The 13,246-nt window shown below is 35.3% G+C and overlaps 1 protein-coding gene across 13 annotated transcripts in view; it reads left to right on the forward strand.

The window, feature by feature from the left end:
• The window catches only part of TTLL7 (tubulin tyrosine ligase like 7), a 201,875-nt gene that overhangs the window by 66,522 nt on the left and 122,107 nt on the right, over window positions 1-13,246 (forward strand). For all 13 annotated transcript variants that reach the window (XM_081490151.1, XM_081490148.1, XM_081490147.1 and 10 more), the window contains exons 6-8: window positions 3,515-3,673; window positions 5,523-5,739; window positions 10,341-10,505. In XM_081490151.1, coding sequence (XP_081346277.1) covers window positions 3,515-3,673; window positions 5,523-5,739; window positions 10,341-10,505 — 541 coding nt within the window. The remainder of the gene's footprint in view (window positions 1-3,514; window positions 3,674-5,522; window positions 5,740-10,340; window positions 10,506-13,246) is intronic.

Here is a 13,246-nt window from a genome sequence, read left to right on the forward strand (position 1 = left end):
TGAAGACCATTATTTAGAGTAATAATATGCTTTCATGGGAAAAACTGTTAACAGGTAAAGTGTTATAATGAGTATATTACAGAATTTTTGTGCAGTTTATATTTCTGTTTATTAGATTTTTTATTTTCAGAAAGTTGATAAATTGAGAAAAATATTAAAAAGAGGATTCTTTCACAGATAAAGGTTAGAAGATGCATGTAATTCAAGAAATATTAGAATTCATCTATGTGAAAACTTATAATCCATTCACACAACAATATTTTTTGCGTGTCTATTGTATGCCCTTGAGACTGCTAGCTTTGAAGTAAACAAGTTAATTAAAGCCGAGTTTCTGCCTAGAACTCACATTTTATTAAGAGAGGAGCACTGATACATAAATAGTTTGGTGCTATCACATTCGAGGTAGAGATTGTGTGACAAAGATGGTGGGAGAGATTCTTTATGAGACAGCAGGGAAGGGTTTCTGGAGAAATTAAATTATGAGATGGATATTGAAAGGAGTAAAGGAGTTCACCCTTTGAGAAGAAGATAAGAAAATTGTAGGCAAAGACAACAGTGGGAGAAGGTATATGGAGACTTAAATCACATGATATGTTTGGGAGAACCTCAAGCAATTTTTATGGTTAAGTAGGATATTGGGAAGCTCAACCTCAGATGATGCTGGAAATAAATGTAAAGACTAAGCTGTGTACACTGTATTATTGTATTTTGTTTAATCATTTAATCATTGATTCTTTAATCTCTTTACTCAACAAATATTTCTGCCTGTCCTCAGAGAAATGAGGAGCTATTTAATGGGCCTAAGCAGAGAAATAATCTGTTTTAGGTAGTTTTGGTGGCACCATAAGATAATGGATTCAATGAAGGTTCCAGAGAGTGAAAGCCCTGGAAGAGATGCTTGTCATTATCTGGTTCAGAAATAATGAACGTCTATTGATCCAAAAAAGAGATAGGACGAATGAGGAAGAGAAAATAAATCTGAAAGATATGAAGAACATGGCATTTCTGGGACTTGAAAACTGCTCTGATGTGAGAATTGAGTCTCCAAGATTCTTAGGTTTCTGGATTAGGATGTTGTATGGAGGGTGTGGTTTGTTAACATAGGAATTACAAGAAGGATGGACTTCAGAGGAATGGGAATTAACCTCTAATTCTTTTCTTTTAAGTCATTTATTTCTATTTAGCACATGTTTATTTATTTATTTTTTTTTTTAAACACATGTTTATTAAGTGTCTATTAAATGCCAGGCATTGTGCTAGGCTCTGAGCACATGAGGTGATCAAAAGCAGAGTCATGGCCTTTACAGCCTTGCATTGCAGTTGTGATATGTGCTGTGAAGTAGAGCTATGTAGTCCTAAATTAGTGCATAGTGAAGGACTTCTAACTTAGGGAAGCTTTGGAGAGTTTCCCTGAGGAAGAGATATGGAAGCTGAAATATGAATGATGAGTAAGAGTTTATTGGTGAAGATGGTATGTAATAGCCTTCTGGGCAAGAAGAATAGTCTGGGCCTAGGTCCTGTGCTGGGAGAAAACATGGATAGTCAAGATTCTGAAATAAGGCCAATGTAGCTGGAGCACAGAGAGGTTGATGGGGAGCAGTGGCGGAGATAAGTTCAAGAGTGATTTTTCAGGATGAGAATCTTTATCCTAAATGCCACAGAAGAGGAGGGGGAGATGAAGTTGATAATATGACCAAATTTGCATTTTTACAAGATCCTTCTGGCTGCTTTGTAGAGAACAGAAGTCTCTATGGCCCAGGAGAGGCAAGGGGGTTAAATGTAGACCCATTAGTAGGCTATTGCAGTTAGGCAGTTTTCCATTCTGTAGAATCCTTGCAAGTCTCCTTGAGTGAAAAAAAGATCTTCTATTAGGTAAAAAGTGATGACTAAGTAATATTAAAAATAGAGTTAAAAAAAACATGTTCAATATCATTTAGTAAATCTATGATAAAACTCTGAGCAAAAATTATTCCAGTATCCCAAATTCCTAAGTAAGACTGCTTGTCTCTTTTGAAGTTACATATTTTTACATTAAGTGATTTGTGCTAGATCCCCTAAATTGAATAAAGTATTTTTCTTGAATATATGTATGCTTGGATTTTTTTCAAATGTATATATGAAGAAATGGTATTATTCATAAACACTTCATGGTTAGTTTTAAATATATTGTTCTATTAAAGATTTAACTTAATCTAATTTTATATGATTGTTACAAATTTATTTATAAAAATATAAATACATGTAAGGGTGTTGGAAGCAAAGATGGTACATTAGCAATGTTATTGTGCTTCCATTAGATTTGTGTGTGTTTGTGTGTTTCAGACCAATCAACGTTAGCCTATTTTGTAGTGAGGTTGTTTAGCTGGTTGGTTTATTTTGGATTTGATAGATGGAGTTGGAGTTATTATTTTTCTTCTCATAGTGGAAACATACATTTTTTTACAGGGTTCTCTTGAAAGAGCACTTGAAGTATAACTGTGTGACCTTCTAGTCATGGAGTCCAGTGGCTTATATATTCCACACTCTAGTCTTACAAAATGGCCCTACTTCTGTGCATATTGTATACTAGGGTCCCATTTTAATTTTGACTAATCTCATTTGGGAATAATATTTGCTCATCTATAAAAGACTTGCATACATTTATAAAGAAGGCTTTTTGAAACAATCGGATTTTTCTTTTATAGAAAATAATTTAAAATATTTCTGTTGATTTAAAAATTGTCATTGAGAAACAGTGTGTATGAAATAAATAGCATTTGGATTAATCAAAAGCAAGCATTTTATATCTAGTATTGTATCAATATCCCTAAGTTATGTATCGTATAGGCAGCCTGATTTATAGCAAATACAAAAATGTCAGGACAAACATTATAGCAATAAAAACACATGTGTAGGTAGATAGTAGTTCATATAAGCAAAACCTCTGCTGACTCAGAGGCTTCACTGGTTTTCTCACAGAAGTAGTAACACTCAAAAAGTACTGGGGTAAAAGTCAATTTGAAAATTCCTCCCTTTGTATGACCCAGTGAACTCCAAATCTTCTTTTAAGAGGCATGAATGACATCTGGCTGTGAACCATACTGACCACCCTCATCCCAGAGCCAGAGTTAATGATGCCTTCCACATTTTATTTTGCCTTATATACCTTTTTTTGCAACTATCACATTGTATTTAATTAATGGCTTGTATGTAAATACCTTAGAACCAAGACCATGTTAATCCTCAGTGCCCAATATATAGCATATAATCAAACATTTGATCTATTAATATGTAAATTAGTACATAGGGCAGAAATTCTTGTCTTTTTTTCACTACTGTATCCCTAGTATCTAGAATAGTGCTTAACAAGTACTAGGTGATTAATAGGCATTTTAAAAAATGAGTCAATGAATGGCTCAATAAATGAAGAAATGGAGGGAATTTAAATCATTGTAGTAAATGTCAGTAGCACAGAGAAGGGAAGTTTAGACAAGTTGGAATAGAAAGTACTTTTCATATTATCTCTAATTTACAGAATGATCAAGTCCCGGCCTCTGGATTATGCCTTTGTTCCTCGAACATGGATCTTCCCTGCTGAATATACACAATTTCAAAACTATATGAAAGAATTAAAGAAAAAAAGAAAGCAGAAGACTTTTATAGTAAAACCAGCTAATGGTGCAATGGGTCATGGGTAGGTATTTTTCATCTGGAATACATAAAATTTTTAAAGAATTGGGAGAAAGAATAAATGTCAGCATTTGCTCATGGTTGAGCTCTAATATGAAAAAATAGTAAAATAGATTCCTAATTGTTGGTTATTACGCCTCTTGGATGTGTAGGATAATATTTTTCATCAGATTGGGAGATTTCCAGCCATTAATTCTTCAGAGTATTTTTTCCCCTTTTTCATATTTTGAGACTGCCATTATGAGCATGTTGATATTATTGATATTGTCTTGTAAGACTCTCAAGTCAGTTCATTTTTCTTTTATTTTTACTTTCTTATTTCTCAGACTAATCTCAATTGATTTATCTTCAAGTTTGCTGATTCTTTTCTGCCTTCCCAAATCTTGTGTTTAATCCCTCCAATGAATTTTTGTTTCAGTTACTGTACTTTTCAACTTCAGAATTTCTGTTTGGCTTCTGCCCACCTTCCCCACCACCTTTAAAATATAATTTCTGTCTCTACTGATATTCTGCATTTGGTGAGATATTATTCCTATGATTTCCTTCTGTTCTTGGTACATGCTTTCCTTTAGCTCTTTAGCAAATTTAAAATAGTTGATTTAAATAATTTATTGTCTAGTAAACAAAATATCTTGATTTCTTTGGGTGTAGTTTCTATTAATTGAGAATTTTTCCTTGTATGGGCCGTAGTTTTTTTTTTTTGCACGACTGGTGATATTTTGTTGAAAACTGGACATTGTAAATATTGTAATGTAGCAACTTTGGTAATTAGATTCTCCTCTACAGGGTTTTTTTGTTACTGTTTGTTCTAGACGTTGTTTATTTGTTTAGTGACCTTTCTGAAACAATTTTGTAAAGTGTGTATTCTTTATTGTGTGTGGCCTCTGAAGTTCCTGTTCTATTAGGCCAGTGGTCAGCTGTAATTATCCAATCTGTTAGTATTTGAACAGAGATTTCTATAAACACTTGGAACAAAAAAATTCCCCCAGTCCTTGCAGATGGTGTGTGTGTGTGAGTGTGTGCATGCATGTTGTAGCATGCCTTCAGTGCTCGGCGAGGCATTTGCAACTCTGCCTTAACCTTCACCTCCTGCTTATACAGAGCTTGATGGTTAGCTAGAAGTAAGAGCTTAGGGCCTTCTCAAGTCTTTTCCTGAGCATGCGTTTAACCCTGACCATGCATATGGGCTTCTAGAATCTTAGAAATATTTCAGAGCTTTCCAAAGCCCTTCCTCCCCAAAGACTCTCATTCCCCAGTCTTTTATCCCAGTCTTTGCAGTTAGTCTGTTGTTTTCCCCAAATATTTGTTGCCTTAGGCAGCAGAGACTAATACATCTATCTCTAAATGTTTGTCAGCATTTGTCTCCCAACCCCCTCCCCCAAGTAGCTGCCTCAGCACTGGGAGAGTTCTCAATTAGACAAGATAAAAGCAAATCCTTTGAGATCCTCCAGGGAACCCCCAAACTGATTTAAACACATGGACAAACAAAACAACCACAAGAATAGGTCTGTTCTTCTCCCTCTAGAACCAGTGCCTATAGTAGGAACAGGGGCTGCTGCTCAAGGACACTGCTGAGCCGGGAGATGGAGTGGTACCACAGTAAATTAAAATGCTAAGAATTCTTTTAGAGAGATTCAACTGTTTTGTTTTTGTTTTATTTTTTTATTACAAGTTCCCTGGTTATTACAAGCTTTTGGTTTGTATCCAGGATTCCCAAAAATTGCTTCTGACAGTATATTTATGCTATTTTTTTGTGTGTATGTGATGAAATCACTTTCCTCTTGAGTATTGTCTGCAACTTTGTAGACATCTTGACTCCAAAATTATTCTTTTAATCTTTTCTTTAAATTTAGGATTTCTTTGATAAGAAATGGTGACAAGCTTCCATCTCAGGATCATTTGATTGTTCAAGAATACATTGAAAAGCCTTTCCTAATGGAAGGTTACAAGTTTGATTTAAGAATTTATATCCTGGTAACATCATGTGATCCACTAAAAATATTTCTCTACCATGATGGACTTGTGCGAATGGGAACAGAGAAGTACATTCCGCCTAATGAGTCCAACTTGGTAAGTGGTACTAGACACTGAATTTATACATTTGTTCAGGATCTACTTTTTAAAATACCCATTGTGTATAAACATTAAATGAAAAAAATTCTTCCTGTCAGAATTTTATAGTCTAGAAGAATTATATATATAAACAAGACTGCCTCTAACTTATAGACAACTTTGTGAAAATTAGAAAAAAATATGTATCTGCTGTTCCAGGAAGGCTGATTAGGAAAAGGCACCCCCTCTGGGTGCTGTGAGCACAGGGCTGAATTTTGAAGTATGTATGTGTATGTAGTGGTCCTTCATAGAAGTGACTGATATGGAAATATAAATTAAAATAATATTCCATTGAGAAGTGCAGATAAAGTGTAATGGAATTGAGTGTAGGAATAGATTTTGTTCAGTTTCTCATGGCAAAGGTGGTATTTGAGCAGGTTTGTATGAAAGGTATGTTTTAGAATGTGGAAGAAAGTACATGAAACAGAAAAAGAAAAAGTTATCAGAAAGTAGAGTTCTTAATTTTTATTGGAAGAAAAGAGGACTTTAAATTTACATTAACTAATTATGAAGTATAGAAATACATTGGCAGTTTTGGGGTACATTTTTAATTCTATTTAGTGGATATTTTTGTATTTTTCCATTAAGATTACCTTTGTGCAGCCATAACATATAGATGAAAGTCTTGCCTGTATAGTTTATGAAGGTCTAACTATAATTTATTATCATAATTTGTGATAAAAGTTAAAACTAATTTATAGTTTATGAGAGATAAACTGTAGTTTATTCTCCATACTTAAAAGTTCAGTTAACCTCTACCTCTATTTTTGGATCTACTAATTATAGTAAAAATTACACCTAATTAAGGATTGTTTCCCATTTTTGTCAAAAGCTTGGTTATTGCTCTTCTCCAATATTATGCACATAATTAACTACACCGAGTGGTCATTTTCCAAAATTAAATAATGACTGATCATAAAGGTTACTATGTTCAGTTATCTAAAAAATGTTTTAGACCTGGCCAAGGAAGAATAAGGGAACTGCCAAAATTTTTACAGGAAAGGAAGATGAAAGAAAGCATCACCTCTTTTAAGGTCATAAGGTGTAGATATATCCAGTCTCCAAGTAATGTTTGGACTCTACTACATTCTATACATTGTGCTGGTTTTGGAAAAACAGTGACCATGTACTTGATCTTACAAAGCAACAATCTAGTGGGGAGGCATAAAATAAGATAGCAATTATAATGCCCAGTGATGAGTGTAATGGTTTAAGAAACTGAGGGTACTATGGCAGTGTATAGCAGGGGCATCTAACTCAATTGGAGATGAAGGTTAGAGAAGGAGTTTATAAAGTAAATAGTGAATAGTTTGAACAGTGAGGAGTTAGCTAGGCCAGACATGGAGTGGGATGGGTTAAAACTCCGTGCAGAAGAGTGGCCCAGAGATAAAAGGGAGCATGTTACATCTGCAGAGAGCAGATGTGTTCAGCATGGCTGAAGCCCAGACTAAGAAGGGCTTCCCAGGTGGTACTAGTGGTAAAGAACCTGGCTGCCAGTGCAGAAGACTTAAGAGATGTGGGTTTGATCCCCGAGTCAGGAAGATCCCCTGGAGGAGGGCATGACAACCTGCTCCAGTATTCTTGCCTGAAGAATCCCATGAACAGAGGAGCCTAGGAGGCTATGATTCATAGAGTTGCACAGTCAGACACGACTGAAGCAACTTAACATGCATGCACAAACTAAGAAAGAATGGATGTTCATATATCAAGAGGGAAAGTCCTAGAGGCCAGATCTTGGTAGACCATGGCTAGGATTATAGAAATTACCCTTAGAATAAAGGAAGCATTGAAAGATATTAAACAAGGGAAAGAAGGAATGAGATTTTTGTCCTAAAAAGGTCACCTGGTCTATAGTGTGGGGAATGTGAGATAGCGCTGTAAATGGATGGGAGAGACTAGAGTAAGGGGGATAAGAAACTGTATTCTAGGCTAACCATGTGTGAGAGAAAAGATGCCTTAATTTGAAGTAAAGAATAAGAACATAGGTTTTAGATATCTCTATGGTAACATAGGTAGCATTGATATACTGGCAGGTTGATTTGTTGAATGAGGGAATGAAGAGAGAAATTAAGGATAAAACTCAAGAGTTTTGGCACAGGCAGTTGGGTGGATGGGTGACATTCACTGTGATAGGGAGTACAGCAGCTTTTAAAGGCTTTGCAAAAAACTGATGTGTCTGGTTTGAGGTGCCCCTATAACTTTGAAATGTATCTATACTATTGGCATTTGGATATACAGTTTAGGTCTGATGTTCAGATAAGAGAGCTGAGCTACAGGCATAATTTGGGGCTTGTCAGGTCATGGGTTATAATTAAAATAGTTGGTGTGGGTAAGACTGGATTATATAACTATAAGGCAGATAGTCAGGTTTTGAGAGGAAAGAGGAAGGGGACAGAAAGGAAAATGTAAGACTTAGAAGCTCATTTGGATAATAAAGTGATTTATTCCAGTTTCTTAAGTTGCATGTATATAATTTGCTCAAGTACACTGGGTTAGGAAGTCATACTGAAGATTGAGAGTCAGGAGATGTGGCCTCTAGGTTTTGCTTTGCCAAGTACTGTTGAGTCACATAGTCTCCTGGCTTCGGTTCTCATATGTATGAAAAAGTATATTCTTTCGTATAAACCTCAGTGTTCCTCATATATCTCTAGAATTTCATGATTGAATTCCTACGTGAAGGTATGAAAAATTTGAAGAGTGAAATACAAAACTTTATCTATAATGAGGTCACTATGTAAAAGAGAAGTTTAAGAAAAAAAGGAGGAAAAAGGAAACCAAAATGCTCCCATTTGGTTGTTTTGGGACAGCAGACTGCTGCATATTTTTTTCCCTCTTCATATTTCTAATTTTTAAAATAATGTGTATTTTATGCATTTTGTCTTAAGAATTAAATATTGATAAACTATATATAAGGAGATCATAAAAGAGAATTTCAGAAATTGAAATATAATGAACATTCATTTTTTTGCTACCAGTGTATCAGTCTACCAATTCTTGTAAAACTTTGTAATCCCAATTAATTATTTTGAGCCTATACATTGAAAACTAGGGTAGAGAATGTAGGTTGCTATTGATTCATAGCTGCCATCACTTCTCCTTGTGACAAATGTCCAACTGACAATTAACTGTTTAGATGGAGATTTTTTGTCAAGGTAGATGTGAAATTGTGGGATTTCCAATCCTACTTACAAAGATAATGTTTTAAGAAAAATGCAGTTTCATTTCTCTTTCACTAGGATAGCTAGAATTTTTATTATTGCTGTTAGTATTCTGCCAAATGGAGAGCTCCTCAAAAATTATTTTCCAAACAAAAAATGATTTCTAGTTTGGAAACCAGGAAATGTTACAGTTTGATTAATTTCCTTTTTCTTTAAATCAAGCACTTTTAGACAAGCTTGAGATTTATGAACTTTCTTTTAAATACCACTTAAAGCTTTTTCTAACTGTAATGAAGGGAAGGACTGTGTCTGTCCTGTTCATCTTTGTGTCCACAGTGCCCAGCACACATTCCTCCCAGTAGTGGATGTTCCTAAAATTTTGTTCAATGAATGAAAAAAAATTCTTAATTACTTGTGGGCATATGGGTTAGTAAATAACATATAGCTCATATGGTCAGTTCTATATATTTACTTCAAATATTTCAGTACTATAGACTTAAGTAACTGTAGTAAAAATAAAATATGATCTAAATATCATTGGTTATTAACAAATCAAAATAGTAATCATATGCTTGAAGTATATATTAATTGCGATGCAACATAGTTATCTAAAGTGGTCTCTGGGAGTAGGATCATGAGTGAGTGTTTATGATAGATTGACGTGGAGCCATTAAATTATGAGAAGTTTTAAATTTTGAGTCCTTTTTCAAGTTTATTTGAGGATAACAGTGTCAACAAATATAAGACTATAAAGAGACTAAGACCTAAGAGCGCCAATATGGAGCACTGTAAATTTACAGTTAGTCATTTAGACACGGGTACAGCACTGTGTGGTGTTTCTGTCTGCTGACTCTAAGTGCTCTCTGTCGTGTTAACAAGTTACAGTGATCTCCCAGTCAGGATGGGAAAGCAGAGGTTGTGGTTGGTAAACCGCTTCTCAGTTTCTGCTACTTACTTGAACTTTCACTTTAAAATTTTTGTTTGAAAAGACTCAGAATGCTGTCTTAGAAAATTCTTTTCCCAAAACAAATTAGGATGAAAATTTTAGAAAAACATGAAAACAAACCAACTAAGAAAAGCAAACTTCAGACTTAGAACACTTTTCTTTCTTAGCAATATATAGTTTTGCATTTTCATTTAATTACCTTACATATCATTATTATTTTCATACTTCTATGGTAGATATATTTTCAGTAACATACAGAGTAACTTTGTAGATGACTATATTCACAATCCTTTTTAGAAAAACGTACCATTGCATTTTATTTGAAAGTGAAATTATCAATCTGTATATTTTAAACTTTAAAATTGTCTTTTCTGCTTGGATACTTTCTTTTCTGTGAAACCTCGTGGTTCTAGAGTTTCATAGGTGATAACAACTTTGGTTCTTACTTGTTACAGACCCAGTTATACATGCATCTGACAAACTACTCTGTGAACAAGCATAATGAACGTTTTGAAAGGGATGAAACTGAAAACAAAGGCAGCAAACGTTCCATCAAATGGTTTACAGAATTCCTACAAGCAAATCAGCATGATGTTGCTAAGTTTTGGAGTGATATTTCAGTAAGATTGTACCATTTCATAATTTTAATTGTCTCTCCTCATATTAATTGAAAGGATCATCAACCATTTAAAATAAAGAACCGATTACATTAGATTGGGCAGATACAGTGTATTTTAATGAAGAAAGTAAAGTTTGTCATAAGTAGATAAGTAGTACTAATAGATAAGTAGTACTTTTACTGCTCGTGATTGGAAAGGGAATTTTAAGTGGAGGCCAAAGCATAAGTCGGGCTTCCCTGGTAGCTCAGCTGGTAAAGAATCTGCCTGCAATGCAGGAGACCCTGGCTCTATTCCTGGGTTGGGAAGATCTGCTGGAGAAGAGATTGGCTACCTACTTCAGTATTTTTGGTCTTCCCTCATGGCTCAGATGTTAAAGAATCTGCCTGCAATAAGGAAGACCTGGGTTCGATCCCTGGGTTGGGATGATGCCCTGGAGAAGGGACTGGCTACCCACTCCAGTATTCTGGCCTGGAGGATTCCATGGACAGAGGAGCCTGGCAACCTACAGTCCATGGGCTCCCAAAGAGTTGGACACGACCGAGCAACTTTCACTTTCACTTTTCAAAGCGTAAGTCAAGGCATGGAGCTATGAGAATAGTTAAAAGAGGTCCAGATTGGCACATGTTGTATTTGTGGGAGATTCATGAGGACTTACGGAGAAGGCAATGGCAACCCACTCCAGTACTCTTGCCTGGAAAATCCCATGGATGGAGGAGCCTGGTAGGCTGCAGTCCATGGGGTCACTAAGAGTCGAACACGACTGAGCGACTTCACTTTCACTTTTCACTTTCATGCATTGGAGAAGGAAATGGCAACCCACTCCAGTGTTTTTGCCTGGAGAATCCCAGGGACGGCAGAGCCTGGTGGGCTGCCGTCTATGGGGTCGCAGATAGTCGGACACGACTGAAGCGACTTGGCAGCAACTTGGCAGCATGAGGACTTATGATAATATATGTGAAGACTAAGTTTTAGGTCTGAAAAGCAAGGCTTAACTTGGTAGGACAGTACAGATTCATTCAGTTTTTAAGGGAGGAGAGTGATAATGCCAAAGGCCATGAATATAAAAGATAAATCTGAGAATGAGTGCTAGATGGGTTAGAGCGAAGGCCAAGAGTAGATAGAGGAGGGCAGTTGAGAGTAGCTTAAGTGAAAAGGATGGTCTGAATTGAAAGAGGTGACAATGAGGTGGACCTTAGAGATGAATTGAATGTTCAAAATCGGGAGGTGGGAAAGAAGTATTCAGAGATTCCTCTGTAGTTCTAAGGAATAATTATGAAGTGAATGGGTGTGGCGTTATTTGAAATAGAATACAAAGAAATTTATTTTGAGAAGAAGATGTAGAGCTTAGTTTTGCAGATGAGAGAAAAGAGTTCTATATATTTATTTGTTCATTCATTCATTTATTCAGTAAACATTTGTTGAAGCTGTAGTATAAGCCTATCTCTGGCTGTTAATTTGAAGATATATGATACAACTCTAAGCCTCAAGAGTTTGGTAGGAAAAACCTGCACATAAATTGTTAATGAAATGCAGTGTATCAAGTACAAAAATATAGGCATGCATTGGATGCCTGTGGGGATGTAGATTAACATCACATATAGTAGCCTGTATATTATAGAGGGTATAGATGAAGTATAGTGTAGATGGAGATACGAAGAGGACTTTCTGGAGGAATTGACACCTGAATCAAGTTTTTAAAAGTCCACTAGGCTATGATGGATTTTACTTTAGATAACGTTGAACTTGAAATTCTCTCTCAGGTAGAAAAGCAGGCAGTTAACAGTGTATGTATGGGGTGAAATTCATAACTAAAGCCATGGAAGGGGATGCAATTCCAAATGGTAATGGTTAAGAGAGAAAAGGAAACACATATGAGAAAATAACCTTGATGAAAGAGACCCTTTTATTAATCTTAGCAGAAATATTAAACTTATACTAAGAGGAGTATGTCTACTGAAAATACTTAACATGATGAGGGCTATACAATTTGATGTTGCTTTCCTTCTGGGACAAATGACATATATTTATATAAAGATATGGAAAATGAACATGAAAATTCATTGTTGGTTGAACTCAATTTTCTTGAGAAAATCAGAGAAAAAAATCAGCATCATTATACTTCTTCCTTTTCCGGATGTTTTGTTGGTTGTTTCTTTCTAAATCTTCTTTTCTGTGTCACAGAATGTAAACCCAAAGGTCGTTAGGTGTCAGACAAGTAAAAAGGAGTGAAGTAGTCTGGATAGAAGAAAATAGGGCATGCTTAGAACAGTGGTAATTTGAAGAGCATCCAAGGTCTAAGGAGGATAGACACTACTCAGCACCAGTGTATTGGTGCCTTGTGGCATTTTGGGCCCATTGTGCTTCGTTCTCCTAATTTGTCAATAGGTACCATAAGTCTCCTGATTTATAAATGTTGGCAACAGATTCAAATTTTTTTAGAAATTTAGCAGTTCCTTCAAATTTTGAAGTTTGTCACTTGGATTTGGTCAAATTCTTACCAATTTGTTAACTTTCTGTTATATCTTCCTGAGAGACTAAATACATCCAAACAAGAAATTTGATTCCAACAATGCTGTTTGTTTATCTGTGTATTTTATAGGCCAATTTTTTTTTGAAATTCCAAAAATATTCTCATAATGATAGTTTACTATCCTGTGGGTAAGAAGCATCAAACTGTTGAAATTTGCAATTTTAGAAAATAACTCATTGATGGTAGATCCTACTTTGCGATACCTGGATGA

The sequence above is a fragment of the Giraffa tippelskirchi genome, chromosome 5 (assembly GCF_054371585.1).
Source record: "Giraffa tippelskirchi isolate mGirTip1 chromosome 5, T2T-mGirTip1v1.2.pri, whole genome shotgun sequence".
Classification (NCBI taxonomy): Eukaryota; Metazoa; Chordata; class Mammalia; order Artiodactyla; family Giraffidae; genus Giraffa; species Giraffa tippelskirchi.